The 27,369-nt window shown below is 34.1% G+C and overlaps 1 protein-coding gene and 1 long non-coding RNA gene across 2 annotated transcripts; both read left to right on the forward strand.

Annotated features, from left to right (window-relative positions):
* The first annotated feature begins 1,445 nt into the window (after nt 1–1,445).
* LOC142223943 (uncharacterized) lies at nt 1,446–1,966 on the forward strand. Its single transcript, XR_012718977.1, has 2 exons — nt 1,446–1,650; nt 1,713–1,966. It is a non-coding gene; the product is annotated as an uncharacterized LOC142223943 (long non-coding RNA).
* An 11,311-nt stretch (nt 1,967–13,277) lies between these two features.
* Nucleotides 13,278–27,117, forward strand: LOC142226187 (uncharacterized). The gene is made up of 2 exons (XM_075296076.1): nt 13,278–13,543; nt 24,068–27,117. Exons 1-2 carry the CDS (start codon nt 13,480–13,482, stop codon nt 26,995–26,997), a joined length of 2,994 nt encoding a protein of 997 aa, XP_075152191.1. The 5' UTR covers nt 13,278–13,479; the 3' UTR covers nt 26,998–27,117.
* The last annotated feature ends 252 nt before the right edge of the window (nt 27,118–27,369 follow it).

Here is a 27,369-nt window from a genome sequence, read left to right on the forward strand (position 1 = left end):
CGATGAGGCTCATTTCTGGTTGAATGGCTACGTAAATAAGCAAAATTGCCGCATTTGGAGTGAAGAGCAACCAGAAGCCGTTCAAGAACTGCCCATGCATCCCGAAAAATGCACTGTTTGGTGTGGTTTGTACGCTGGTGGAATCATTGGACCGTATTTTTTCAAAGATGCTGTTGGACGCAACGTTACGGTGAATGGCGATCGCTATCGTTCGATGCTAACAAACTTTTTGTTGCCAAAAATGGAAGAACTGAACTTGGTTGACATGTGGTTTCAACAAGATGGCGCTACATGCCACACAGCTCGCGATTCTATGGCCATTTTGAGGGAAAACTTCGGAGAACAATTCATCTCAAGAAATGGACCGGTAAGTTGGCCACCAAGATCATGCGATTTGACGCCTTTAGACTATTTTTTGTGGGGCTACGTCAAGTCTAAAGTCTACAGAAATAAGCCAGCAACTATTCCAGCTTTGGAAGACAACATTTCCGAAGAAATTCGGGCTATTCCGGCCGAAATGCTCGAAAAAGTTGCCCAAAATTGGACTTTCCGAATGGACCACCTAAGACGCAGCCGCGGTCAACATTTAAATGAAATTATCTTCAAAAAGTAAATGTCATGGACCAATCTAACGTTTCAAATAAAGAACCGATGAGATTTTGCAAATTTTATGCGTTTTTCTTAAAAAAAAAGTTATCAAGCTCTTAACAAATCACCCTTTATTTTGTTGGCAGAGTCCTCTGGTGCTTCAGTTTTGCTATGACAAGACTGCATCTTCTTCTCAATTATCTTTGAAAATTTTAGAGGGAGAGTTTGTTTTTATACTAACGTTTTAAGGCCGGTACACCCAGAAAAAAGTGCCTTCGAAACTAAAGGAAAAAATTTTCATCAATATAGTTTATCCATTTTATTTCCATTAAGGTAAATTTTTGTGAGAAATAATAAAATTTACTCGTTTCAGTAAAAAAAACCTAAACTGTAAGCAGTTAGGAATAGTTCATTAACTAGAATAAGGCATGGAATTTTACTCATACTATTTTCTTCGCTGGGTATAAGAATTTACTACTGAACAAGAAAATTTTATTCACCGATAACAAAGCATTCGTAAAAATAAACAAAAACCGAACTAAAACCAAGTTTCCTCAAAATTAGTAAAATTTCTTATAAAATGATAATTGCGACTTCCTTTATAATAGAAAGTTTTTCATACATACGAACAACACTTGACATAAAAAAATATTTTAGTTCATTCGTACTAAGAAGTATGCAATCCTTTCAAAACTTAAGGAAACACATTTGTTAGAATACTTGTTAGAATTTTCCTATATTTCTATTGTCTACCTGTAATCGATACCTGTCATCGTAATCGATGTGTTTGCGCGTGGGTGTAATCGATATGTTTGCGCGTGGGTTGTTTTTTTAGTTGGAATCGCGTTGTTGTGGTATACGGAGAGATTGTGAAAAAAATAATATGGTAAAATAATATAATAAATAACATATATAAAATATTTATTATTTTAAATTAGTGAGAACAATTTTCGTTTTTTGAAAATAAATCTATCAATGTTCGTGATGGCGTATAAAGAAAGAAAACACCAGCAGAATAACAACCCTTTCATTTGTCTTCATTTTGGAATCTTCAATTAACAGGTAATATTCAGTGACGCTAACCTTTTGTAACAAAAATGGTTTATGATTTTTTATATTTGTAGGTATTGAAATTATAAAAGGAGGACAAAATCGTTATGCAGCAACTTATTAAAAGTGAAAGGTACAAGAAGAAAAATGCGTTTTACAGTTGATGACATTACATGGAAATTGGAAATAGTGGAATAATAAACTAGTATTTCAAGGCCAGTCGATGCTGTTGATTCTTAATATATATATTTAATATCTTAATAAAACGTGTATTTTATTGAAGAAAAAATTGCCTATATAAATAAATAAAATTGTATTTAAAAACGAAGGTAAGCAGTTCTAATTATGAAGTAAACGTTTTACCACAAATGTGTAAGATTTGTCCAAATGAATGAAAAATTTTCAATAAAATTATTCCATATATGAATTCAAATCAGTTAAATTTTTTCATTCTGTAGTATAGTGGTACATAAATATAGGAAAACGTTAACTAATATATGGAATGCATTATACCTAATTTCTACGAAAATCACATCGTTCAAACAAATAAAAATGTCTTTGGCGCTATACGAAGTTCAACTTTCTTCACAATGAGTTCATTTTAACTTAAAGAAGGGGTCACTTTTTTCTGGGTGTATGCACCTCTAGCGAAATTTTCGGTAGCAAAAATTTTTTAAGTCAACAACAAAAAAACAGGGCTGTGTACACAAATTTTAAACCTGCTAATAGCTTTTAAAAAATTTTAATAAATGTTCCAAATATTTCTCAAATAAATTGTTTATTATTTACAGACCTTTTAAAACTTTTACGCACACAATGATTGTAATAAATTAAATGTTTGCTGCCAAAATATGTTGTCAAAAAACCCTGTTATTTTCATTAGAGGTGCGTACCAGCTTACGAAATTGAACGCTACCGAAAATTTCGTTAGCATAAATAGCAATGCATTTCTTATGGGAATGAAATTTTTCGCTAGAGGTGCATACCGGCCTTTAGGGATTGTTAATATTGAAGTAATTAAAATATGTACGTATTTGTTCAACTTCAAGAAAATAATTTTTTTAAAAACAATTTAAGAAATATTTTTTTCGGTTTACCAAACCGATATTCCAGATGCCACAAATCCGTCAAGACTAAGGTATGCGATTAGAAAAATATTTGCTTGTTTGCCTTAATTAAAAAAGCTCAAATTAAAAAAATCTCAAATTAAAAAAATTATATCTGTGGATGTTCCGATCGAGTTAAACGAGAATGTGAGTTACCCATGTCAATAGCAGAATAATATACGCATGTTTTTTCAACTGTTGAATATGTATGTATGTTATGTATTCCTACTTTTTTCGGTAGTCAGATTCTATTGACACTTCCATTTACCACATGACCGTTCCGTTTCACTAAATGCGACGTACAAGCATATGTGTAGACATGATGATAAAGAATTTCACTTTTTTTAATAAACTTTATTATCGGATGAAAGACCATAATATTTTGTAAACGTTTTATAGTTTACCACATAATCAAGTTTATGATAAATTTAGATTTTTATTAGACTTTTTTAAACTGCGGCAAAAATACATGCGTAATTTATAAAAAAAAAAACAATAAGCGAGTTGAAAGGGGAATTCTATGCAGTTATTGTTACGATGAAAGTTTACCAAAAAGTTGACTTTTCGAAAGACGATATTTTAAAACATTCAAAAAATTTTGGCACTTATTATTTAGAAAATACTTTACATTTCACAAGTAGTTTTATAGTATGACAAACGAATTTTTTACTACCAGTTAAGAAATTTTTTAAGGAAATTTCCATCGTATTTTTTAGGCCATGAACTAAACGATTGCTACTTAGAATTTGTAAAATTTCCTTTCGAGTAATTAATTTTCGTTGAAGATACGAAAAATGAACTAAAATTCTGGAAAATTCTTGTAATAAATTATTGTAAAAATCTTCTTAAATTTACGAGACACTTTTTTTCTATGTACATTTAAATATCACTCGATCTGGACAGAATTTGATAGACTTCTACAAAATCTATAGACTCAAGTCGGCTAATGCACTAGGGTGGAACACAATATTAGTAAAAAAAATATGCACTCACTTATAATACCCTGTTCCACAGTGTGGCGCAGGGTATAAATATGGGAAACATTTAAATCTGAAGCAATTTTAAGGAAACTTCGCAAAAGCTTTTTTATGATTTATCGCTCGATAAATATGTATTAGAAGTTTAGGAAAATTAGAGTCATTTTTACAACTTTTCGACTAAGCAGTGGCGATTTTACAAGAAAAATGTTGGTATTTTGACCATTTTTGTCGAAATCAGAAAAACATATATATGGGAGCTATATCTAAATCTGAATCGATTTCAACCAAATTGGGCATGCATAGCTACAATGCTAATTCTACTCCCTGTGCAAAATTTCAACTAAATCGGCCTCTGTGGTCATATGGGTGTAAATCGGGCGAAAGCTATATATGGGAGATATATATAAATCTGAACCGATTTCAACCAAATTGGACACGCATAGCTACAATGCTAATTCTACTCTCTGTGCAAAGTTTTAATTAAATCGGAGTAAAAGATTGGTCACTGTGGTCATATGAGTGTAAATCGGGCGAACGATATATATGGGAGCTATATCTAAATCTGAACCGATTTCAATAAAATTTGGCACACTTGACTATAGTACTAATTGTTCTTCTTGTGCAAAATTTTAAGCAAATTTGGGTAAAACTCTGGCTTCAGGGGCCATATAAGTCCATATCGGGCAGAAAATATATATGGAAGCTATATCTATACTACCCAGCTATACTACCCATTGTACTCCTTTTGCAAAATTTCAAACTAATCGGGATAAAACTCTGGCTTCTGGGTCCATATAAGTGCATATCGGGCGAAAGATATATATGGGAGCTATATCTAAATCTGAATCGATTTCAACCAAATTTGGCACGCATAGCTACAATGCTAAATCTACTCCCTGTGCGAAATTTCAACCAAATTGGGACAAAACTCTGGCTTTTAGGACCATATTAGTCCATATCGGGCGAAAGATATATATGGGAGCTATATCTAAATCTGAACCGATTTCAATCAAATTTTGCACACGTGACTATACGACTAAGTGTTATGTTTGTACAAAATTTCAAGCAAATCGGTATAAAACTCTGGCTGCTGGGTCCATATTAATGCATATCGGGCGAAATATATATGTCTAAATCTGAACCGATTTCTTCCAAAATCAATAGGATTCTATTCTGACCCAAATTAGGAACATGTGCCAAATTTGATGTCGATTGGACTTAAACTCCGACCTAGACTTTGATCACAAAAATGTGTTCACAGACAGACGGACGGACGGACGGACGGACGGACGGACAGACGGACAGACGGACAGACGTACATGGTTATATCGACTCAGGGACCCACCCTGAGCATTATTGCCAAAGACACCATGTGTCTATCTCGTCTCCTTCTGGGTGTTACAAACATTTGCACTAACTTATAATACCCTGTTCCATGATGCAGTGTATACACTAGAAAAAATATTGTCGTGAACTCAAAGATTTTTTGAGTTCAGGAGTTTTTCTAAGCATAGAAGACGCATTTCTTTGAAATAAAGTTTATTTCTTTGTCCATAAGACGATAAACTTTTCAATGTTGTCGTTTTATTTTAAAAACGTCGCATCTTTGGCTCGGAATTAATACCAATAACCTTAAGAGAAGGTTAACATCTTTGGATCGAATTAAACTTTTTTTAGTGCAGAAAGGAAAATTTAATGCTCTTTTCCTTTTAACCACAACCCATGAAATTACTCCCTCTCATTGGAAAAAAAAATTAACTAAAAATAGAGGGAAATAATTAGCGCCAAATCATGACCATTTTAATCATATAGTAGTTCATTCTTACCATTTTTAGAAATCGTACGAAATTTGTCTTTTGCTTTAGCTCATATTGAACTAATGTGTACGGTGGTCAATGAACTTTATACACACGTTTAGTTCATAAAATATTTGAGACATTCTTAAAAAAAAGGAAAATTTCATTGGGCTGTGGAAAATTTCGAAAAAATAGCAAAATTTGACTACGGATATTACTTTGGTGTAAACGACTACGAGCCAACGACTCAGATTTTCAGTTTTACCGCGAGTTGATTTAATTAGTTTAATTCAATTTAAGAAAGTTTAAAACAAAACAAAATTAATTAGATTTACTTTAATTTAATTGTGAATTTAATTTTTGTTTCATTTTAATTTAAACATATATTAAATTACGAGTAATTAATTTACGTTGACTTAATTTATTTTAAAGTAGATAAATCTAGTTTAATACAACGTCATTATACCCTAAACCACATAGTGGTCAGGGTATAATAAGTTTTATCGGCCAAAAAATTTGCATAGCAGAAATATTGATTTTAGACCCCATAAAATATATACCGATCGACTCAGAATCACCTCCCGAGTCGATCTAGCGCTTGGTGTCTGTCCGTCCGCCTGTCCATGTATTTGTTGTTCACAGGATTCCGGTTGCAATTATTAACCGATTTGGATGAAATTTGGTACAGGGTGTTTTTTGAGCACAAGGACGAACGCTATTTGGATGAATTTGGAAATCGAATCAAATTTAGATATAGCTCCCATATATATGTATCGCCCGATTTCGACAAATGGTGCCACGTTGCGCTTTTTTACAAACCGATCATCATCAAATTTTGCACATAGTAAACTTTTTCATCACCCTTTAAGTCTGCAAACTTTCATCGAAATCGGTTCAGATTTAGATATAGCTCCCATATATATGTATCGCCCGATTTTCCCAAATTTGGCCATAAAAGCGTTATTTATTAAGCTATCTTACTCAAACTTGGCTTACTCTAATCTTTTATGGTACTGACAATATGTGCTAAAAATAATCGAAATCGGTTCAGATTTAGATATAGCTCCAATATATAACATATGTATCGCCCGATTTTGCCAAATTTGGCCGTAAAACCCTTATTCATCAACCGATAGTACTCAAAGTTGGCTATATGTAATCTTCTATACCTCTAACTGTATGCGCGCAATTTCATCGAAATCGGTTCAGATTTAGATATAGCTCCCATATATATGTATCGCCGAGTTGGTCAAATTTGGCCGTAAAACCCTTATTTATCAACATATCTTACTCAAAGTTGGCTAAATGTAATCTTCTATAGCTCTAACTCAATGTGCGAAATTTCATCGAAATCGGTTCAGATTTAGATATAGCTCCCATATATATGTATCGCCCAATTTTGAAAAATGTGCCCCTAATAACCTTATTTTTGACCATAGGGGCCTCATTTATTAACTGATCGTACCCAAATTTTACACAAAGTGACCTTCTGTGGTATCAATCATACCTGCAAAATAAAGGGTGATTTGTTAAGAGCTTGATAACTTTTTTTTTAAGAAAAACGCATAAAATTTGCAAAATCTCATCGGTTCTTTATTTGAAACGTTAGATTGGTCCATGACATTTACTTTTTGAAGATAATTTCATTTAAATGTTGACCGCGGCTGCGTCTTAGGTGGTCCATTCGGAAAGTCCAATTTTGGGCAACTTTTTCGAGCATTTCGGCCGGAATAGCCCGAATTTCTTCGGAAATGTTGTCTTCCAAAGCTGGAATAGTTGCTGGCTTATTTCTGTAGACTTTAGACTTGACGTAGCCCCACAAAAAATAGTCTAAAGGCGTCAAATCGCATGATCTTGGTGGCCAACTTACCGGTCCATTTCTTGAGATGAATTGTTCTCCGAAGTTTTCCCTCAAAATGGCCATAGAATCGCGAGCTGTGTGGCATGTAGCGCCATCTTGTTGAAACCACATGTCAACCAAGTTCAGTTCTTCCATTTTTGGCAACAAAAAGTTTGTTAGCATCGAACGATAGCGATCGCCATTCACCGTAACGTTGCGTCCAACAGCATCTTTGAAAAAATACGGTCCAATGATTCCACCAGCGTACAAACCACACCAAACAGTGCATTTTTCGGGATGCATGGGCAGTTCTTGAACGGCTTCTGGTTGCTCTTCACTCCAAATGCGGCAATTTTGCTTATTTACGTAGCCATTCAACCAGAAATGAGCCTCATCGCTGAACAAAATTTGTCGATAAAAAAGCGGATTTTCTGCCAACTTTTCTAGGGCCCATTCACTGAAAATTCGACGTTGTGGCAGATCGTAAGTCTATTCATGATGAAATGTCAAAGCATACTGAGCATCTTTCTCTTTGACACCATGTCTGAAATCCCACGTGATCTGTCAAATACTAATGCATGAAAATCCTAACCTCAAAAGAATTACCCTTTATTATACAAATTGGTTGAGATTTAGATATAGGTCCCATATATATGCATCACTCGATTTTGTCATATTTGGCCATAATACTTTTATTTATTAACCTATGTTATTCAAATTTCAAATTTTGATGTACTAGCTGATCGTATTTAGACTTATGTTACATGTAGCTCTTACATAAGTCTACTGCCCTATTTGCAGAAATTTGGATTTATTACCCACAACTAATTGACCGATTTCCTCTTTTTATACCCTAAACCACATAGTGGTCAGGGTATAATAAGTTTGATCGGCCAAAAAATGTGCCTACCAGAAATATTGATTTTAGACCCCATAAGATATATACCGATCGACTCAGAATCACCTCCTGAGTCGATCTAGCGCTTGGTGTCCGTCCGTCCGTCCGTCTGTCCATGTATTTGTTGTTCACAGGATTCCGTTCGCAATTATTAACCGATTTTGATGAAATTTGGTACAGGGAGTTCTTTGGGCACAAGGACGAACGCTATTGAATTTGGAAGAAATCGGATCAAATTTAGATATAGCTCCCATATATATGTATCGCCCGATTTCGACAAATGGGGTCACGTTGCGCTTTTTTTCAAACGGATCGTCACCAAATTTGGCAAAAGGTAATCTTTTCCATCGCCCTTCAAGTCTGCAAAATTTTATCCAAATCGGTTCAGATTTAGATATAGCTCTCATATATATGTATCGCCCGATTTTCCCAAATTTGGCCACAAAACCTTTATTTATCAACAGATCTTACTCAAAGTTGGCTAAATATAATCTTCTATAGCACTAACTATATGTGCAAAAAATCATCGAAATCGGTTGAGATTTAGCTATAGCTCCCATATATATGTACCGCCCTATTTTTCTAAATTTGGCCATAAAACCCTTATTTATCAACCGATCTTACTCAAATTTGGCTAAATGTAGTCTTCTATAGCATTAACTATATGTGAAAAAAAAATCATCGAAATCGGTTCAGATTTAGATATAGCTCCCATATATATGTATAGCCCGATTATCCCAAATTTGGCCATAGAACCCTTATTTATTAACCGATCTTACTAAAAGTTGGCTAGATCCAGTCCTCTATAGTACTAACTATATGTGCAAAATTTCATCGAAATCGGTTCAGATGTAGATATAGCTCCCATATATGTATCACCCGATTTTGAAAAATTCGCCCCTAATAACCTTATGTTTGACCGTACAGGCCTCATTTCTTAACTGATCTTACTCAAATCTTGCACAAGGTAACCTTTTGTGGTATTAATCAAACCCGCAAAATATTATGCAAATTGGTTCAGATTTAGATATAGCTTCCATATATATGCATCGCTCGATTTTACCAAATTTGGCCATAGTACTCTTATTTATTAACCAATGTTACTCAAATTTCAAATTCAATTCAAATTTGATGTACTAGCCGATCGTACTTATACGTACTTGTAGCTCTTACATAAGAATATTGCTCGATTTTTACAAATTTGTATTTATTACCCACACTAATTTAACGATTTTCTCTTTTTTAATAATGGGCTCAATATTAGTGGCATACTAACTCCGTAGGTGGAATATCAACACAGCCAGTGTTGCTAGAAGTAGGGGAAATTCCCTATAGGTATGGTTTTTCTAATATTTAGCGTCTTGTAGGGACGTAGGACCACAATGTAGGACATTTTCACTCGACACAATTTGTAATAATTTTTACATTTTGGTGGCTCTAGAGGAGGAAATTAGAAGCCGGCAAGGCTTGATCTTTAACAATGTGTGGTAAACTTTATTCCTGTAGAAAATTTTGTCAACATTTTATTTCTATAGAACATTTTGTCAAAATTGTATTTCTATAGAATTTTTTTTCAAAATATTATTTCTATAAAAAATTTTCTCAAAATTTTATTTCTGTGGAATTTTTTCTCAAAATTTTATTTCTATAGAATTTATTGTCAAAATTTTATTTCTATAGAAAAATTTCTCACAAAACTTTGAAACTTTTTCCAAAATTTTATTTTTTTTGGAAATTTAACAAAAAAGATTACTAATTCTACCAACTGTGGCAACCGTGGTGGTAATACAAATTATATTCTAAGTTATATACGTTGCATATTCACGTTTTAAGATAATAAAGTACTTAGAACCATTTTTGTTTTGTAAAATTTTTTAAATTTAACGAAAAATATAGTAGGGAAAATTTTTTGGGAATGTATGGGAAAGTAGTGAAATTTGTTTGTCCTTGTAGGGTAAATCGAACATTTTCCCTGGCAACATTGACTATGAGCTATAGTCAGATTGACACAAAGCACCCATAAACATGTACCCCTTAATTTTCTGAAATATGCAACTGCGGTTTATCTCCCATACCTATATCAATGTTACCCCACAAATGCTTATGATTACTAATTCAGTAAGGGTGGTTTAGGGTATGATATAGTCGGCCCCGCCCGACTTTCAACTTTACTTACTTGTTTAATAATGGACTCAATATTAGTGGCATACTAACTCTTTTGGTGCAAAATAAACTATAGCTCCTAATATTAGACATTTCTGCTCAGATTGTGACAAGACACCCATAAACATGTACCCCCCCTTTATGTTCTCCAAAACCTATACCAATGATACCCCACAAATGCTTATGTTTACTAATTCAGTAGGGGTGGTTTAGGGTATGATATAGTCGGCCCGCCCGACTTTCTACTCTACTCACTTGTTTTAAATTAAATTTAACACATATTTTTTATTAATATCTTTATAATAATAATTAATTTAAAGAAAACAATATGCATTATCAGTTAAAGCTATCGGTTGGAAATTTAATTTAATATATAATATTAACTTAATATAATTCATTTTGTACGCCCAGAGAAGGAATATGACCACCTCAAACATGTTTCAAAAGCAAAATGTTATTTTTGGGTGGTGGAAATTATGTATCTGATTTCGGCACGCATGTTATGACTGACGAGAAAACAACATTTTTGAGACAAACATGTTACAGGGTCACATCCAAAAAATAACATTGTGTTCTTGAAGGTATCATATAACTTCTCGGCGTGTATGTTATGATCAGCGTTGCCAATTTAGCTTTTTTCCCGCTAGATTTGGCTTTTTTTGAAGACGTTTAGCGGGAAAAAAATGCATTTAGCTTTTAGCTTTTTTTCTGGCTTTTTTTCATGACCCTTTTAGCTATTTTTGGCTTTTTTTATTTTCGACATGTTTCTATTGAAATATGGATAAATCGGCGTTTTTATCTAAGCCTTGCTGCAAGTATAAGGGTTTCCACATATTTCAAAGCTCAGTTGAAACATTAATAATGAGTCCAGCCATTATGCGGGCATTTTTGTAGCAAATACACCTTGTTGTAAAGTTTTTTCATTATATACATAAAAGTTATCGTAAACTTTAAATCTACTATTACCATACAAATTTGTTAGATACTCTGTCAGTAAATTATTGGGAATATTATCATTTGAGTCGTTTATCCTTTTTATGTTATTATAATATTCTAAAGTTATTACGATATTACTAAATTAAAATAGTAGATGTGAATAGCTTTGTGCACTGAAAAAATATTGTCGTCTCCTTAAAATACGAACGCGAATTTTGGTTATAATAGCATTTGTGAATTGCTTTTATATAAACTGTTTTCCTTGTCCAAAAGACGATAAAGTCGTTTTGTCCTTATAATTAAGTGATTCAACTTAAAAATGGGTATGTTTTCATGAAAGAAGGAAGAATTAATGAAATAGTCTTTAAATGTGAGGAGTTTTTGCATCTTAACCACAAACCAAAATAGCGTTCAAAAATAGAAGATGTTTTTCAACACTTTATTTTAAAAACGTATATATACAATAATTTCTACTTGAAGTCGAGTCTGAATTTGGAAATTTAAGTTGGCGTTAGCACGTTTTTAAAGCACTTTGATAGCTCATGAAGAAAAGGAAAATGTTTTTACTGGGAAATGTAAATTATAGGTATTTTCTACAATTTAAATAAAAGTAATGTATTTCGAATTTTTCACAATTTCAAATCCAAACTAAAATTTTATTTAAAAAAATGACAAATCATTTTTTTACCAAATCCAAAGCATGCTTAGATCATTTAATATTTTAAAATAACAAGTAAATAAAATAGAGGTGTTGGGAAGGTAGCTCCCACAAAACGAAGGACTTCCAGTAAAAAATTTGTGATAGTAATCAAAATGTATCGAATACTCAAACAGAGCTAATATGCCTTAGATATTGTTACAGTCTCACAGAAGTGGAATTAAAATGAAAATAATATGCATTGTAAGTGAAATAAAGCCTTTAAGTTTGTTAAATTTCAATCAAAAATGTGACTTTTGATACAAAAAAAAAAATTAGCTTTTTTTCTAGCTATTTTTTAACATTTTTTAGCTTTTTTTATCTATTTTTTTGGGCAAATCTAGCGGTTTTTGGTGAAACAATTCTGGCAACGCTGGTTATGATTCCACTTAATTTATAGAAGACACGAGAAAACAACATTTTTGAGACAAACATGTTACATGGTCACATCTAAAAAATAACATTGTGTTCTTGAAACATATTTGAAGCTATCATATTCCTTCTCGGCTTGTATGTTATGATTCCACTTAATTTATAGAAGACATTATAATTTACTATGATACTGATGTGCTTAAGATCAATTTCCTAAATATTACAAAATTGTCGAATATTTATTCAATGCCAATGTAAGTAAACATTTAAAATCAACATTAAAAATTCATTATTTTATGTTTAGTTTTATGGGCGAATGAAAACGCATGGGGAGTTTATTACTCACATGGTATCCAATCGAATTTCCGACCTACGAAACTACAACATCGAGCGCAACACAATTGTCAGACAGCCCGTTTTAGATATTACTTTTGTATGTCATAAAAGAAATGGAAATTATTCGTATTAGCGTTTGTTTTTGTTTTCCACCGAAGAAGTGAGAAGCTTTAGTTATTATTTTTTAGCACTTTGCTCGAAATGTTAAAACACGATTTTAACTTACTTTTGTCCAAGTAAAGTGGACATGGATATACGTACGTACGTATGTCGGTATGTTCTTACATATTCACTGTTTGCATTTAAATTTCCAGAGCATGATTTAATTTTGTCCATTTAACACTTTTCATAGCAGACCCAACAACATGAAGCAGACAATTAACGTTTCCAGTGCTGCATCAGCAACGGTGGCGCATGGTATATGGCTAGATGGCCAATTGACTGATGTCGTTGGGCTATGTGTAACACTTTTTTCCTGACTGCGATTTATGTTTGTTTTCCCCATCCCGGTCGAAAAGAAATTTCTTTTAACATCAGCTTCAATTCAAAGAATCCAGTCATTCGAATCGCTGCGCGCTTACGTACTGCAACGGAAGTGTATCTTCGGCAAACATAACGAACCTTCGCTCTCGAATCACACGTTGATCGTGGTGCAATCGGAAGAAATTACGAAAGGATATCAAATCGACATAAAAAACAAAACAATAAGAAGAAAATATGAGAAAATATTATTACGGGTTATTTGCACTTCTGCTGTTTGGTGTGATTTCTTCATCGGAAGGTACGAGGATATAAATATGATATGATAGTGCTATAAAATCTGTCAAAGAGAAAAAAGTAAACAAAATAAAATTAATTAATTAAAAAAGTAATATATAATAATAAAACTGAAAAAAAAAAAACAAAATCCTTTAAGCATTTTAATATAATGTTTAACATCTAAAAATTAAAAAAAAAATGAATTATAACTAAGAGATTTGGATACCAATTATATGAAAATGTTTAACAAAATAAGTATATTTATAAAATTGAGTGTTTTGTGAATTTTATGTAGTCGGCACCATTCACTCAAAGAAAGTGAACCCTATACGGCACTTACGCCAATTTAAGAAAAAATTATACACAAGTGAAGCATACACACAAAAAAATTTCACGAAAATTTTTCCAATTAAAATTTTAATTGAGTTTTAAAAAATATTCAATTAAAAATTTAATTGATTCAACAAATTTTTTAATTGAAACAAAAATCAATCACAAAAATAATAGTATCAATTAATTTTTTAATTGGATTAATTAACTTTTTAATTGACCTTCAATTAATTTTTTAATTGATACTATCATTTTTGTGATTGAAGACATTTCAATTAAAAATTAATTGGATCAATTAATTTCGTGATTGAATCAGAAAAAAAATTTTTGTGTGTACAGATCTACTAAATTCGTGTTATCCACAAAATAGTTCAGAATTTCTTAAAATATGTAAATTTTACCAATTATGCGACCATCTTAAAATTCGTGTGGCACTACATTTTTGCAATTTTGAACTGCAATTTTTTCTTTCTTGAAACTACGAAATTTGCTTTAACAAGTGAAAAAAATAATTATGTTTAATAAATTTTCTTGAATTTGACGAAAAATACGTACTTATTCGGCGTGGCATCTGCGTGTAATACAGTTTACTTAAAATTTTTTAAAATTAACAAAATATTTCTTCCCTGTGAGATCACTGTTTTTTGAGTGCTCAAGTTTTAAAAAGAAAATTTCTTTAAAATAAAGAAATTTTAATAAAATTAATACACGAAAAAAAAACAAACAAAGATAGACAAACAAAAATCGTTTCTCATTTGTTTTTCGCTGTAAGGAAGTTTATTTGGAAGAAAAGTATATACTTTTTGTGATAAACGTTTATTCTTTTCTAGGATGTAAAACCCATTTCATAAAGACTAACTCTCTTTTCTGACTAATTACATTTTCCCTCACATTTTCACTTTCTCACTTCCACGAAGTTTTTTTAGTTCTTAGTTCCATTTTCTGTAGAAGAAATTATTCGATTTTATGGTGTCTGTTCTGGTACACACATGTACAATTTTCGTGTGGTGTCACACTTAAAAGATGTTCTGGCCAACACTATACACCGTCATAGACCTGAAAAATGTACACGAACATTTCTTTTGTGTAGGCCTAGTTTACAGCCATCGTATGCAAAGTTAGAAGTTTTTATAACAAATAAATAACAGATTCTGAAACTTTAATATGTTTTTTTTATAAATATTTGCAAATTTTATTGGGAAAGTCACTTATATATGGCAGAAACCACGATTTTTAAAATCCATCTAAAATTTGAACCGAAATTTCCTCTGATTGGTGTATAAATTTTGGGTTTGTTTTAATCAGCTGATTTTCAGTGTGTTCGAAAGTATAATGTTGCCACAATTTTTAAAAGTTAACACAAAAAAGTTTTAAGCAAAATTATCTTTGATTTTTGTGAATACTATCCGCTTTTCTAAACAATTCAAAGGTTTTTGTGAAAATATAAGGTAATTAAGTTATAACTTTTACAAAATCAATGGGCTAAGAAAAGTGAATTTTACCAAATTTATTGCATGAAAAATATGGCATCTTCAATTCTGCAAAGTGTTCTTGGTGCACAAATCACTGAGCAAATTAAAAAAAAACTAACGCCGCCAATATCTTCTGCACATGGAGGCCGCCACGATAGAAAATTTGTTTGCAATATTATTGTAAATATTTAAGTAATACAAATGAGAAAAACCTTAACAGAATAGTTAATTATGCCCACTATAATTAAATTTCCTTTAATGTATGGATGTTAAAAACTGTTTGACCAAAACCAAAATAAAAACTTCTCCGCCGTCAAAAACAAAAACGAGAACGACACGGCGATCGTTTGTTCATGGGTAACATTGAGGAGGGATAGAAAAAAAAACAGATTTGAAGAATCACGCAATTGTCGCCTTGTTCTTGGTAAATTGCTAACAAAAATCCGGCAGGCATTTTATGGCTTTGAATTACGCACTTACTTTTAATTTTTTATGTTTATACCGGCAAAATATGTTTTGTTTATCATTTCTGTCTGCAAATAATATGGCTTGCAGAAAAAATCAGCTGTCACATTTTTCGATTAAAAGTCCGAAAAAAGAGTTCACACGTGTGACTCAGAACAACTAACTTTGTGTGTGGTGTGTAGAAAGTGTATAGTGTGGTGCACAATGTGGTGTGACTCAGAACAGGCATGTATATCTTTTTTACCCTCCACCATAGGATGGGGGTATATTAACTTTGTCATTCCGTTTGTAACACATCGAAATATTGATCTAAGACAACATAAAGTGTATACATTCTGGGTCGTGGTGAAATTCTGAGTCGACCTGAGCATGTCCGTCCGTCCATCCGTATGTTGACATCACGCTAACTTCCAAACGAAACACGCTATCGAATTGAAACTTGGCACAAGTAGTTGATATTGATGTAGGTCGGGTTGCAAATGGGCCATATCGGTCCACTTTTACGTATAGCCCCCATATAAACGGACCCCCAAATTTGGCTTGCGATGCCTCTAAGAGAAGCAAAGTTCATCTGATCCGGCTGAAATTTGGTACATGGTGTTAGTATATGGTCTCTAACAACCATGCAAAAATTGGTCCATATCGGTCCATAATTATATATAGCTCCCATATAAACCGATCCCCCGATTTGGCTTTCAGAGCCTCTAAGAGAAACAAATTTCATCCGATCCGGCTGAAATTTGGTACATGATGTTAGTATATGGTCTCGAATGACCATGCAAAAATTGGTCGATATTGGTCAATAATTATATATAGACCCCATATAAATCGATCACCAGATTTGACCTCCGGAGCCTCTTGGAAGACCAAAATTCATCTGATTCAGTTGAAATTTGGTACGTGATGTTAATATATGGCCTCAAACACCCATGCAAAAATTGGTCGATATCGGTCCATAATTATATAGGCCCCATATAAACCGATCTCCAGATTTGACCTCCGGAGCACCTTGGAAGAGCAAAATTCTTCCCATTCGGTTGAAATTTGGTACGTGATGTTAGTATATCGTATGCAACAACCATGCGGGAATTGGTTCCTATCAGTCCATAATTATATATCCCATATAAACCGATCACCACACCGAAAGAATTTTCTTCATAAAAAGAACGAAAAATTTCGTTAAAAGTACGAAATTTGTCATTGTTTTACAACCAAAGAAACTTTTCATTAAAAGTACGAAATATTTCGTACTTTTTACGAAGAAAAGTTCTTCCTAAATTTTCGTAGTTTGTAAGAAAAAAATTCGTCCTTTTATGAAAAATATTCGTACTTTTTATGAAACAATTTCGTTCTTTTTATGAAAATGTTTCGTACTTTTTATGAAAAATTTTCGTAGTTTTTATGAAAAATATTCGTACTTTTTTCTGAAAAATGTTCGAACTTTTAGAAAAAAAATTTATAGTCGAAAGTGCATTTGGTTGTAGTTGCAAGTGTGAAAAATGGCATCACTACTTTACATCTTAAGGTTTTGAATAATTTTTAGTTTTATTGCTTCCCTTTTATTCATAGCGCGCTATCACCCAAATGGGAAGTAGCATAGACTTGCATAAAAAATAGAATAAATGAATACACTCAAGCACATTATAAAAGACAATTTAATGCCGCGAACGGAAATTTTACAACTTCAATGAAACTTCTTCGTTATTTCAAAGAAAATGTTTCGTACTTTTTATGAAGAAATTTTTACGCAGAATGTTTCGTAAAATATTCGTAAAAACTTCTTCACAAAATTCATGAAATATGAAGAAAGTTTCGTTAAAAGTACGAACTGTTTACAAAGAAAAGTTAATGCAGAATGTTTCGTAGAAGTTTCGTATATTCGTAAAATGTTCTTCATAAAATTTACGAAAATGAATGAAAATTTCGTTATTTTAATGAAGAATTCAGGAAGAATAGTTAATGAAGAATTCTTCGTAAAATTTACGAAGAGAATTCTTTCGGTGCAGATTTGAACTCCGGTGCCTTTTGGAGAAGCAAAATTCATTCTATCTGGTTGAAATTTGGTACGTGGTTGTAGTATTTTATATTTAACAACCATGCCAAAAGTGGTCCATATCAGTCCATAATCATTTATAGCCCCCATATAAACCGATCCCGAGATTTGGTTTTGGAGCCTCTTGGAGGAGCAAATTTCATCCGAGTGAGTTGAAGTTGTGGATGACAGTCTTTCGTAGAAGTTTCTACGCAATCCATGGTGGAGGGTACGGCCGAACTTACGGCCGTATATACATGTTTTAATTTTACCTTTCGCCTGGACGATGAGTCAAACCGCGAACCATACAATTTGTAAGCCAACACACTATCCACAGGGCTACGTAGCTGTTATTGTCATCAACAGTCAAACAGTTATATTTATTTAGCATAGTTTTCGGCGCCCACGAGCCGATTAAACAAACTTTATTTAACAGAAACATATATTTAGTTGGGCACCGTCCGTCCGTCCGTCTATTGAAATCACGCTAACTTCCGATTTTAAACTTGGCACAAGTAGTTGTTATTGATGTAGGTCGGATGGTATTGCAAATGGGCCATATCGGTCCACTTTTACGTATAGCCCCCATATAAACCGACGTTCAGATTTGGCTTGCGGAATCTCTTGAAGGAGCAAAATTCATCCGATCCGGTTGAAATTTGGTACATGGTGTTAGTATATGGTCTCTAACAACCATGCAAAAATTGGTCCATATCATAGACAATACATAGACAGACCGACCGATGAACGGACGAATACGAATAGATCGACTCAGGAGGTGATTCTGAGTCGATCAGTATGTTTTATGGAGTCTAAAGTCAATAAAAGTTATTATTCCCTAAACACTATGTGGGTTAGGATATAAAATTTGTATGCATTTATTTTAATATTATTTAAATTCCCGATTTTTATAATGCAAGTGCCGATTATGACGATTTTTTCGGGAAAAAGTTAAAATTTTTCTTCAAATTTTATTGACAGCCCTGGTGCTAGTTTTATAGGCAAACCAAGACAACATAAAATACAACTTAAGGTGGGTTTAATACCCACTTTAGCCGCTAAAATCGTTATTTTTTCACTAAAGTGAAAACTAAATCAGTAAAAAATGCATAAAATTATACATATCTGTTGCAGATTTCATTATAACTTGATGGGGAATAGCCCAAAGCAAATGTTCACCATGTTTGTATTACTTATGTTAAATTGGATTATTAAAGAAAAGTAATCGTGAAAAAATGACGATTTTAGCGGCTAAACTCGAACTTAATACCCACCTTTAACGAAATAATCGATGATTCGTTCATACTCAGTAGTGTCAATGTCTCATAAAATAATAATATCGATATAGTGCAAATTAAAGGTAATTCAATGCATAAAGCAATGTTAACGAATATAAAGGAATGAATGCAAGCAATGACAATAATATGAAATAATATGATTTGGTATGATTGTTATAATATGCATATGTCGTTAGCTTAATGTGTAAAGGTGCTAAGTCAACCTTTTACAAAAAAATGGATTAAGATGCAGATCGGCAGATAAATCAAAAATACATAGTTTACAAAAAAATATATATTAAATATCTGTTTTCATCTCCGTTTAGTAATGATGTGTAAAAGTGCTAAGTCAGCACCTGTGCACGTGCTAAGTCAAATTTTATGTTGAGTAGGCTATATATATATATATATATATATATATATATATATATAATGAAATGGTGATTTTGGAAATTTACGTCCTTCCGTTAAAGTCGCATGTCTTCGACCTAAGGAAAATTTTAAATTTAAAAGATTAGTATTAATTTTAGTCGCTAAAATCTCTCTGATAATAAATTTTAAAGAATATAAACTTTGTGAAAAGTTGCTTAGAGGTATTCGACATCAAGGTGTAATAAAATTTAAAACAAAAAAGGTAAAATTTTATACAGTTTTCGCTGATATAGGTTTGATTTTAGCGGCTAAACACGAACTTAATACCAACGTTAAAGTAAAGAAAAAATAATTGATATGGAATCTTAAGATTTAAAACAAATATTTTTGATTTAATTTTTTTTTTTGGAATTAGGAAATACAGTTTTCACTTTGAAGTATGTGTCATAATTCGGATTTTTAGACTAACAATTGTTTGGTATTAATTCCAGCGGATCCTTTAAAATAAAGACATATTTTAGGCAAATTTGGGGCCAGTTTATATGGGGGCTATATAATTATGAATCGATATGGACCAATTTTTGCATGATTAGCAGAAAACATATACGGGCATAACGTTCTAAATTTCAACCTGATCGGATGAAATTAGCTTTTCCTGGAAGCTCAAGAAGTAGAATATGGGTTTTGGTTTATATGCAGGCTATAAAGGGTGATACGGTCAATATTTGGTCAAGGGAAAACGCGTGTAAATCGGTGAAATCGTTTATTTAAAAAATCAAATTAAATTTCTTTTTCAAGTTCAATTAGTATAAAATTCAGGAAAAATATTCAGTTAGGCTTTCGCTTTTCCAAATCCGAATTGCCGGCCCTCACGCTTGACACCTGCCATCAGATTTTGTACAGCCACCTTGTCCACCTTCTTCGCCGCAGAAAGACAGTTTGCCTTGAACTGCTGCTCGTCCTTAGCAGTTTTTTTGGTCTTCTTTAGGTTCCGCTTGACAATAGCCCAGTATTTCTCAATTGGGCGGAGCTCTGGCGTGTTGGCAGGGTTCTTGTCCTTGGGAACCACCTGCACGTTGTTGGCGGCGTACCACTACATGGCCTTTTTACCGTAATGGCAAGATGCCAAATCCGGCCAAAACAGTACGGAACAACCGTGTTTCTTCAGGAAAGGCAGCAGACGTTTATTCAAACACTCTTTCACGTAAATTTCTTGGTTGACAGTCCCGGAAGCTATGAAAATGCTGCTTTTCAAGCCACATGTACAGATGGCTTCCCAAACCAGATATTTCTTTGCGAACTTTCACAGTTTTATGTGCTTGAAAATATCTGCTACCTTTCCCCTTCCTTTTGCCGTATAAAACTCCTGTCCCGGAAGCTGCTTGTAGTCGGCTTTGACGTAGGTTTCGTCGTCCATTACCACGCAGTCAAACTTCGTCAGCATCGTCGTGCACAGCCTCCGGTATCGCGCTTTGGTCGTCGTATTTTGTTTATCATCGTGATTTGGAGTCACTACCTTCTTGTAAGTCGTTAGTCCGGCTCGTTTTTTGGCTCGATGCACGGTTGTAGACGATACACCCAGCTTATTTGCGGCATCTCGGAGAGAGAGTTTAGGGTTTCGCTTGAAACTACCGGCAACTCTCTTTGTCGTCTTAGCGGCTTCCGGTTTTCGATTTCCCCCCGTTCAGACTTCCTGGCTGTCGACAAACGTTCCCCAAACACTTTAATTACATTTGTAACGGTTGATTTGGCAACTTTTAGCGATTTTGCCAGCTTTGCGTGCGAGTAGGTCGGATTTTCGCGATGCGCGAGCAAAATTTTGATACGCTGCTCTTCTTGCTTGGACGGCATTTTGACAACTGAAGAGTGAATTCCAAAATCAAAATAGGAGCAACATTCTACACACACACCTTCAAAATGAGGGGTGTTCAGGTTTTTTAAATGCAAAATTGAAAGAAATACGTCAAGTTTATATTGACCAAATTTTGACCGTATCACCCTTTATATAATTATGGACCGATATAGACCAATTTTTTAGTTAGAAGACATATACGAGGGCGGTTCGGAAACTTCTTAGCCTATCAATGAAAGAGAATAGTTAGTTTTTCAAAAATATTTTTATTTTTCAATATAATCTCCTGAAACCTCAAATAAGTGTAGTCCACGCTTTTCTAGCAATTCTATCCGTTGATTAACCCTGGAAAGTCATCCTTATTTTTTGTACACTAACGTCATCCTTCGTCATTTTGACTACGGCTTATTTCACGACGCTATAATTTGCATCGTGAGCAAAAATAAGAACCAAAATTGAGTTTATTTCCTTATTCAATTTGTTTTTAATTAGTATAAGACAATAATTCATAAAACGGTTGAATTAGTATAACTTAAATTTACCATTTCCTAATCGGCCAAAATGTATTTTAAATCGAAATGAAATTACGCGTCGTCATTTTGACGAAGGATGACTGTCCAGGGTTAAAATAGTTTTCCTCAAGGTCTTCAAAATAGTGGTTTACAACTGTAATTCCATCTTAATTTGAGGTAAAACGCTTGCCAGCAAGGAATTTTTTTAGATTTGGGAACAAGTAAGAGTCACTGGGAGCTAAATCAGGAGAATAAGGTGGGTGGTCAAGCAACTCGTACTTTAATTCGTTGATTTTAGCCATTGTTAAAACACTCTTGTGCGCTGGTGCATTGTCTTGATGAAAAATTATTTTTTTGTGTTGTAAGCCAGGACATTTTTCTCGAATTTAATTGATTCAAAGGGTTGCAATAGTACTCTGAATTTATTGTTTTACCCTTTTGCAGATAGTCAATCAATAAAATACCTTTGAAGTCCCAAAAAACCGTTGCCATAACCTTACCAGCCGATTGAATTGTTTTTGCCTTCTTTGGGGCACTTCTTCCAGCTTCAGTCTATTGTTTGGATTGTTCTTTTGTCTCTGGAGTATAGTGGTGGGTCCATGTCTCATCAACAGTTATGAAACGACGCTTAAAATCAATTTTATTTAATTCATTTTTATTATTCAGCAACCCAATTTTTTACAGTTGCATATGGAGGAGCACTTTCACCTAACACATTCACCATATCATTATGAATTTCTTGTCCCGATCAACCTTTTTTATGTAAATATTTAATGACAGCACGCATTTCTAATTTTTCCATTGTAAAAAAATTGCGGAGCGTCTTTTTTGAACACCTGTTTCTATATGAAGAAGTTGCCAAAATTTAACATTTAAACAAAATTTAACATGTGTTCATAACAGAGATGGAAGTTTCCAAAACACTTAACTTTTTTCTATTTATACCGCGCTTTTTGTGCTAGGCTAAGAAGTTTCCGAACTGCCCTCGTATTGACAGCCAATATATCGAATGAAATGTGGACAATGTAATCTAGGGATTGGTTTATATGGAGGCTATATGTAATTATGACCAATATGGTAAATTTTTTGAATGGTTATTAGAGAGCATATAATAACACCACATAGCAATTTTCAACCGAATCCGATGAAATTTGCTCCTCCAAGGGCTCCCCAAGCCATTTTTGGGGGTCGGTTTATATGGGGCTATACCGATATGGATATACACTTTATGGGGTCTGAGACCAACATTTCGATGAGTTATAAACGGAATGACAAATTTAACATACCCCCATCCTATGGTGGAAGGTATAAATATGTAGGATATAGATCTCGTTTATCGAATTTTCAATCTCTTTTTAATAAAACTATTCCCGTACAAACAAAGGCCAGTTTAGAAATCCCAATTATAACCAATGCTTCAAAGTAAAAAATGTATTCTTTTTCAAAAAAACAAAAAATAATAATAATAATAAAACAAAGATGCAAAATCCTCAAAATAAATCTCAGGATATATTTGAAGTGTTTTATCTTACATATAAAGGTTCAATATATCAGTTAATTCAAAAACGATTTCTTTAAATTAAAATGTTTTCCTTTATTTTAACGCAAATTGACTTACTTTAAAGATCTACGACTTTAAAGAACGTACGCAAATTTCCAAGATGTCCATCGTAAATGTAATGAGAAATATGTTGAAGCAACGATTATAAACCTTCTCTTAAATAAAATTTCATTATTTTAAAGAAATTTGTTGTAATATTGTGTAAATTTCCTAAAATTTAGGTTGCATAATCTTCCATATTGGGTCAATATTTTTTTCAGTACGTGAATATTCAAAAAGAGAATAAAAATTCGATCTGTATCCTAATGTTCATTTTATTGATCCTTTTTTCTAAGCTAGATAGGTCGTAAAAATATGTATTTATTTTAAGAAAACCCCATCTTTGGCTCATAATCAATACCAAAATTCTTAAGGGAAGGTCAAAGTCTTTGGATTCAAGTAAACTGTTGGTTTGAGTGTGGTATACTGTGCTGTGATAAGCAGGCCCTGAGAATATGAAAAAATCACAAGTATGTAATTTCGGATAGATGTAGACAAGTAGATTGCGTTACCGAAACTTCCAGAAGAAATTCGTCTCCAAATCCCGTACCAACACAGATTGAACCAATTGAATGAAAAAAAAAACGATAAAATTCAAACTCTTATACTACCATCATCCATTCTTTCGTTTCAGGTAAAGCCTGTCCCGAACGAACACGACCCCATAAAACGCGATGCAATGCCTATTACAAGTGTACGGAAATAAATGCAGATAAACATGTCTGGGTTCCTACTCTTTGTGAAGAAGGCCTCATATACGAACATAGCCTAGAAGTTTGTGTATTGCCAGCAGATGATTGGGAATGTGGCCATAAAGATCGTAGCGAAAAAAACACTAAATCAGCAACAAATCGGAATCAGAATTCCAGTAGAGAAGCCGATTATTATGTAGTGGCAAATGGAAACGACGACATAGAAGATAACATCATCAACGATAAATATGACGATGGCAAAGTAGAAATAATAATCAGCACTGGTGTAAGCCGAGAGGAAGATGAGGAGGCGAATGAAGAACAAAATGAAAATGATCGCTACGATGGCAGTGGTAATGGTAATGAATTGGTGGAGTTGGATGATCTTATGACTGCTGAAAACCGCGAAACCGATGATGTGGTAATGATCAAAGAAGGAGGAGAATCTCCACAGAAAAACACAGATCTCGATATGGAGAAAAAGGAGGAACTGGTGGAGGTGTTGCAAACCATTAAAACAAAATCGGAAATTGGCCAACCATCTTCCAACATAGATCCAAATTTAACGGCCCATTTACAAAGACTCTCACAATTGGTGGATGGTCTAAAGCAAACCTATCAGGCCCAAAATGAGAAGGAGCCCACACAGGAAATGAGACCAGATCAATTGAATGCCTTCCTGGCTCATTTCAATATAAAGAATAAATTCGACAGTCTTGATCCCAATGGAGAGTATGAAACATCAACGGCGTCCACTGAAGCTACCACAAATAAGACTACCAAGTTGGTTAGAAATGAAATAACTAAGAAATTGAATCCCGAAACCAAAGTGGTATTGACCAACATTATACCAAAACGATATGGGAGCCAACATGGTTCTGCCAATGCTGGAGGGTATTCCAATTCACAGATAGTTGTAAATAGACCAGAGGGAGCAGTGCTATTTGCTCTACCAGGAGGGGATCATCATTTCGCTGAACATCCTGAACACTACTCGGACAATTCGCCCAAAATATCCCAAGATACATTGAAGACAGTTCTGGAACTATCCAAGCAAATGATTGCATCACAAAATATGCCGAATGTTATACAAAACCCAGCTTACTATCCTCCTTCTATTATGCAACCTATTCTGTTGACCCAGAGTCCATTTTCGAGTGATTATTATGGCGGCCATTATGATCATGACCATGAAGATCACTCTGGAGGATATCCCAGTGTCTTCAGTAGTGATTACCATCACTACAAGAAGAAGCCCCCAAAGAGTTCGTACGATAAAGGCGCAACTATTATCCACAATAATGTTATACCGCTCCATCTGACATCGGGGTCGGGATCTGGGGATAAGCATGTTTTGGATAGCTATGGTCAGAATCTAGGTCTATACCCTCCGGTTGATGACCAGGGTGAGAGACCAGATACCTACCACTTAGATAATACTCCAACTTCTTATGAGGCTAATAAATATTCCACTCACACTACTCGTCGACCTTCTACCACACATATGCCCAGTTATGGCAATACAGTGCGACCTTATGATTTCCGTCCCACCTCGGCTAACTTCAACAAATATTTCACACCCAGTGAACACTTGAATAATCAAAATGCCAACAATATCTTCCAGACCACGGATAATTATGGAAATGCTATGAACAATCGAAGGCCTTCGTCTTCACAAATCTCTAGCTCTTATCATGGTGATTCTACAGATACGGATGATTATGGATCACCATCAATCCACAGTGGCCCGAACAAAGTCTATCAACATTCGAATCCTCAAGCCATATACTCCGAAGATCATATCCAACAACATCAACCCCAATATCCAGATAGCATAGATGACGATGATTCCGATGTTATCACATACACTTATGGCCACAAGAAACCAGTGCAGGTGGATGGAAATCTACATCTGCAGTACTCATCCGATCAGGCAGAGAGCTCTGTTTTTAGTACGGGTAAAAATCCCTATATGAAAAGACCTTCTATCTCGGTTACCTCATATAATCCTACATCTTCCAATTCCTTTAACACTATGCCCTCGTCATCGTATGGCTCCTCAACCTCCTCTTCCAGTAAAACTAAATTCACCCATTCTTCATCGGGCTATAGTGAGGGATCACAGTTGGTAAATTTCGGTGGAAATTTTATAAGCATTGATGTCTTTCGAAATTCCATACTTCCATTGTTAGGGGGAAATGGTGTTCAGGATCCTAGTGTCGAGGTTATAACTTGTGCCGCCGGAGTAAGACAACCCAATACCACAGACTGTACCCGCTATTATGTCTGCAGTAAAAAAGACGGCAAAGTTCTCTCCTACTCATGTCCTCCGTACACAGCCTTCAATAGTGACACTCGTATATGTGATGCCCGCACTTATGCCCTATGCGGTCCTGAGGCCACTAGTAATATGGTCCCCTCATATTCCGTGGCAGATAATAAACGCTTACAAATGGAAACGCTAAAAGCTTTGCAAGAGGCCAAAAGAAAGCAAGCTCTGCAACAACAACAGGCCCAGCAAGTGGCCAACATTCTACAACAATATTCATCCCAGCCCTCGATGTCCTCATCATCTTTGGGAGACAGTGGCGAAACTAATATGCTGCAACCATATATGCAACAGGCTGCCTCCTTGGCATCCATGGGCACCAGCACAACATCTCGACCCCATGTGTCCCACCAGTCTTCCAAGAAGAGAAAGTATTACTGCAAAGAGGGCGATAAGATAGCCGATCAGACATCCATAAGCAGTTATTTTGTCTGCTACAAAAATGCCCAAGGACAAATGAAGGGTCACAAGATGACCTGTTCCAAGGGGTTGCTATTCTGTCCCAAATCTACTATGTGTACCTTGCCATCGAAATGTTCCTAAAGTTAAGAGATTCTTCTGAACTTATTGTTACTCTACTTTCCTTAGAATTTCATACTTTGCCAATTTATTTATTTCGTTAGTGTTAAGTTAAATAATTTATTCGAAATAAAATGCGATTGAAACGATAAAAATTTAGAAAAGTCTCCAATCAAGGGAGTGTGACTTAGTTACTTCAAGATTAGCATGCCCTGCGGTGCTTTAGAATTGCAAGCGCTTCAGTTCTCTGTGAACCTTCTGCATGTTATGTTAGAAGAAGAAAACTGCACGGCTATTGTTGTATACGATACGTATTGAGTAACGGTCAGGCTACTATCCCAGCAAAAAAAGAGCTTCCAAAAAAAGTAGTTTGGATCCCCAATCTGTGATCCGGAA

The sequence above is a fragment of the Haematobia irritans genome, chromosome 2, assembly GCF_050003625.1.
Source record: "Haematobia irritans isolate KBUSLIRL chromosome 2, ASM5000362v1, whole genome shotgun sequence".
Lineage (NCBI taxonomy): Eukaryota > Metazoa > Arthropoda > Insecta > Diptera > Muscidae > Haematobia > Haematobia irritans.

Excerpts from the sequence above, each read along its gene's own strand:
- LOC142226187 (XM_075296076.1), top strand. The coding sequence starts at position 13,480 with ATGAGAAAATATTATTACGGGTTATTTGCACTTCTGCTGTTTGGTGTG. Across the intron at positions 13,544-24,067 it reads TGTGATTTCTTCATCGGAAG|GTAAAGCCTGTCCCGAACGA; the intron begins GTACGAGGATAT and ends CTTTCGTTTCAG.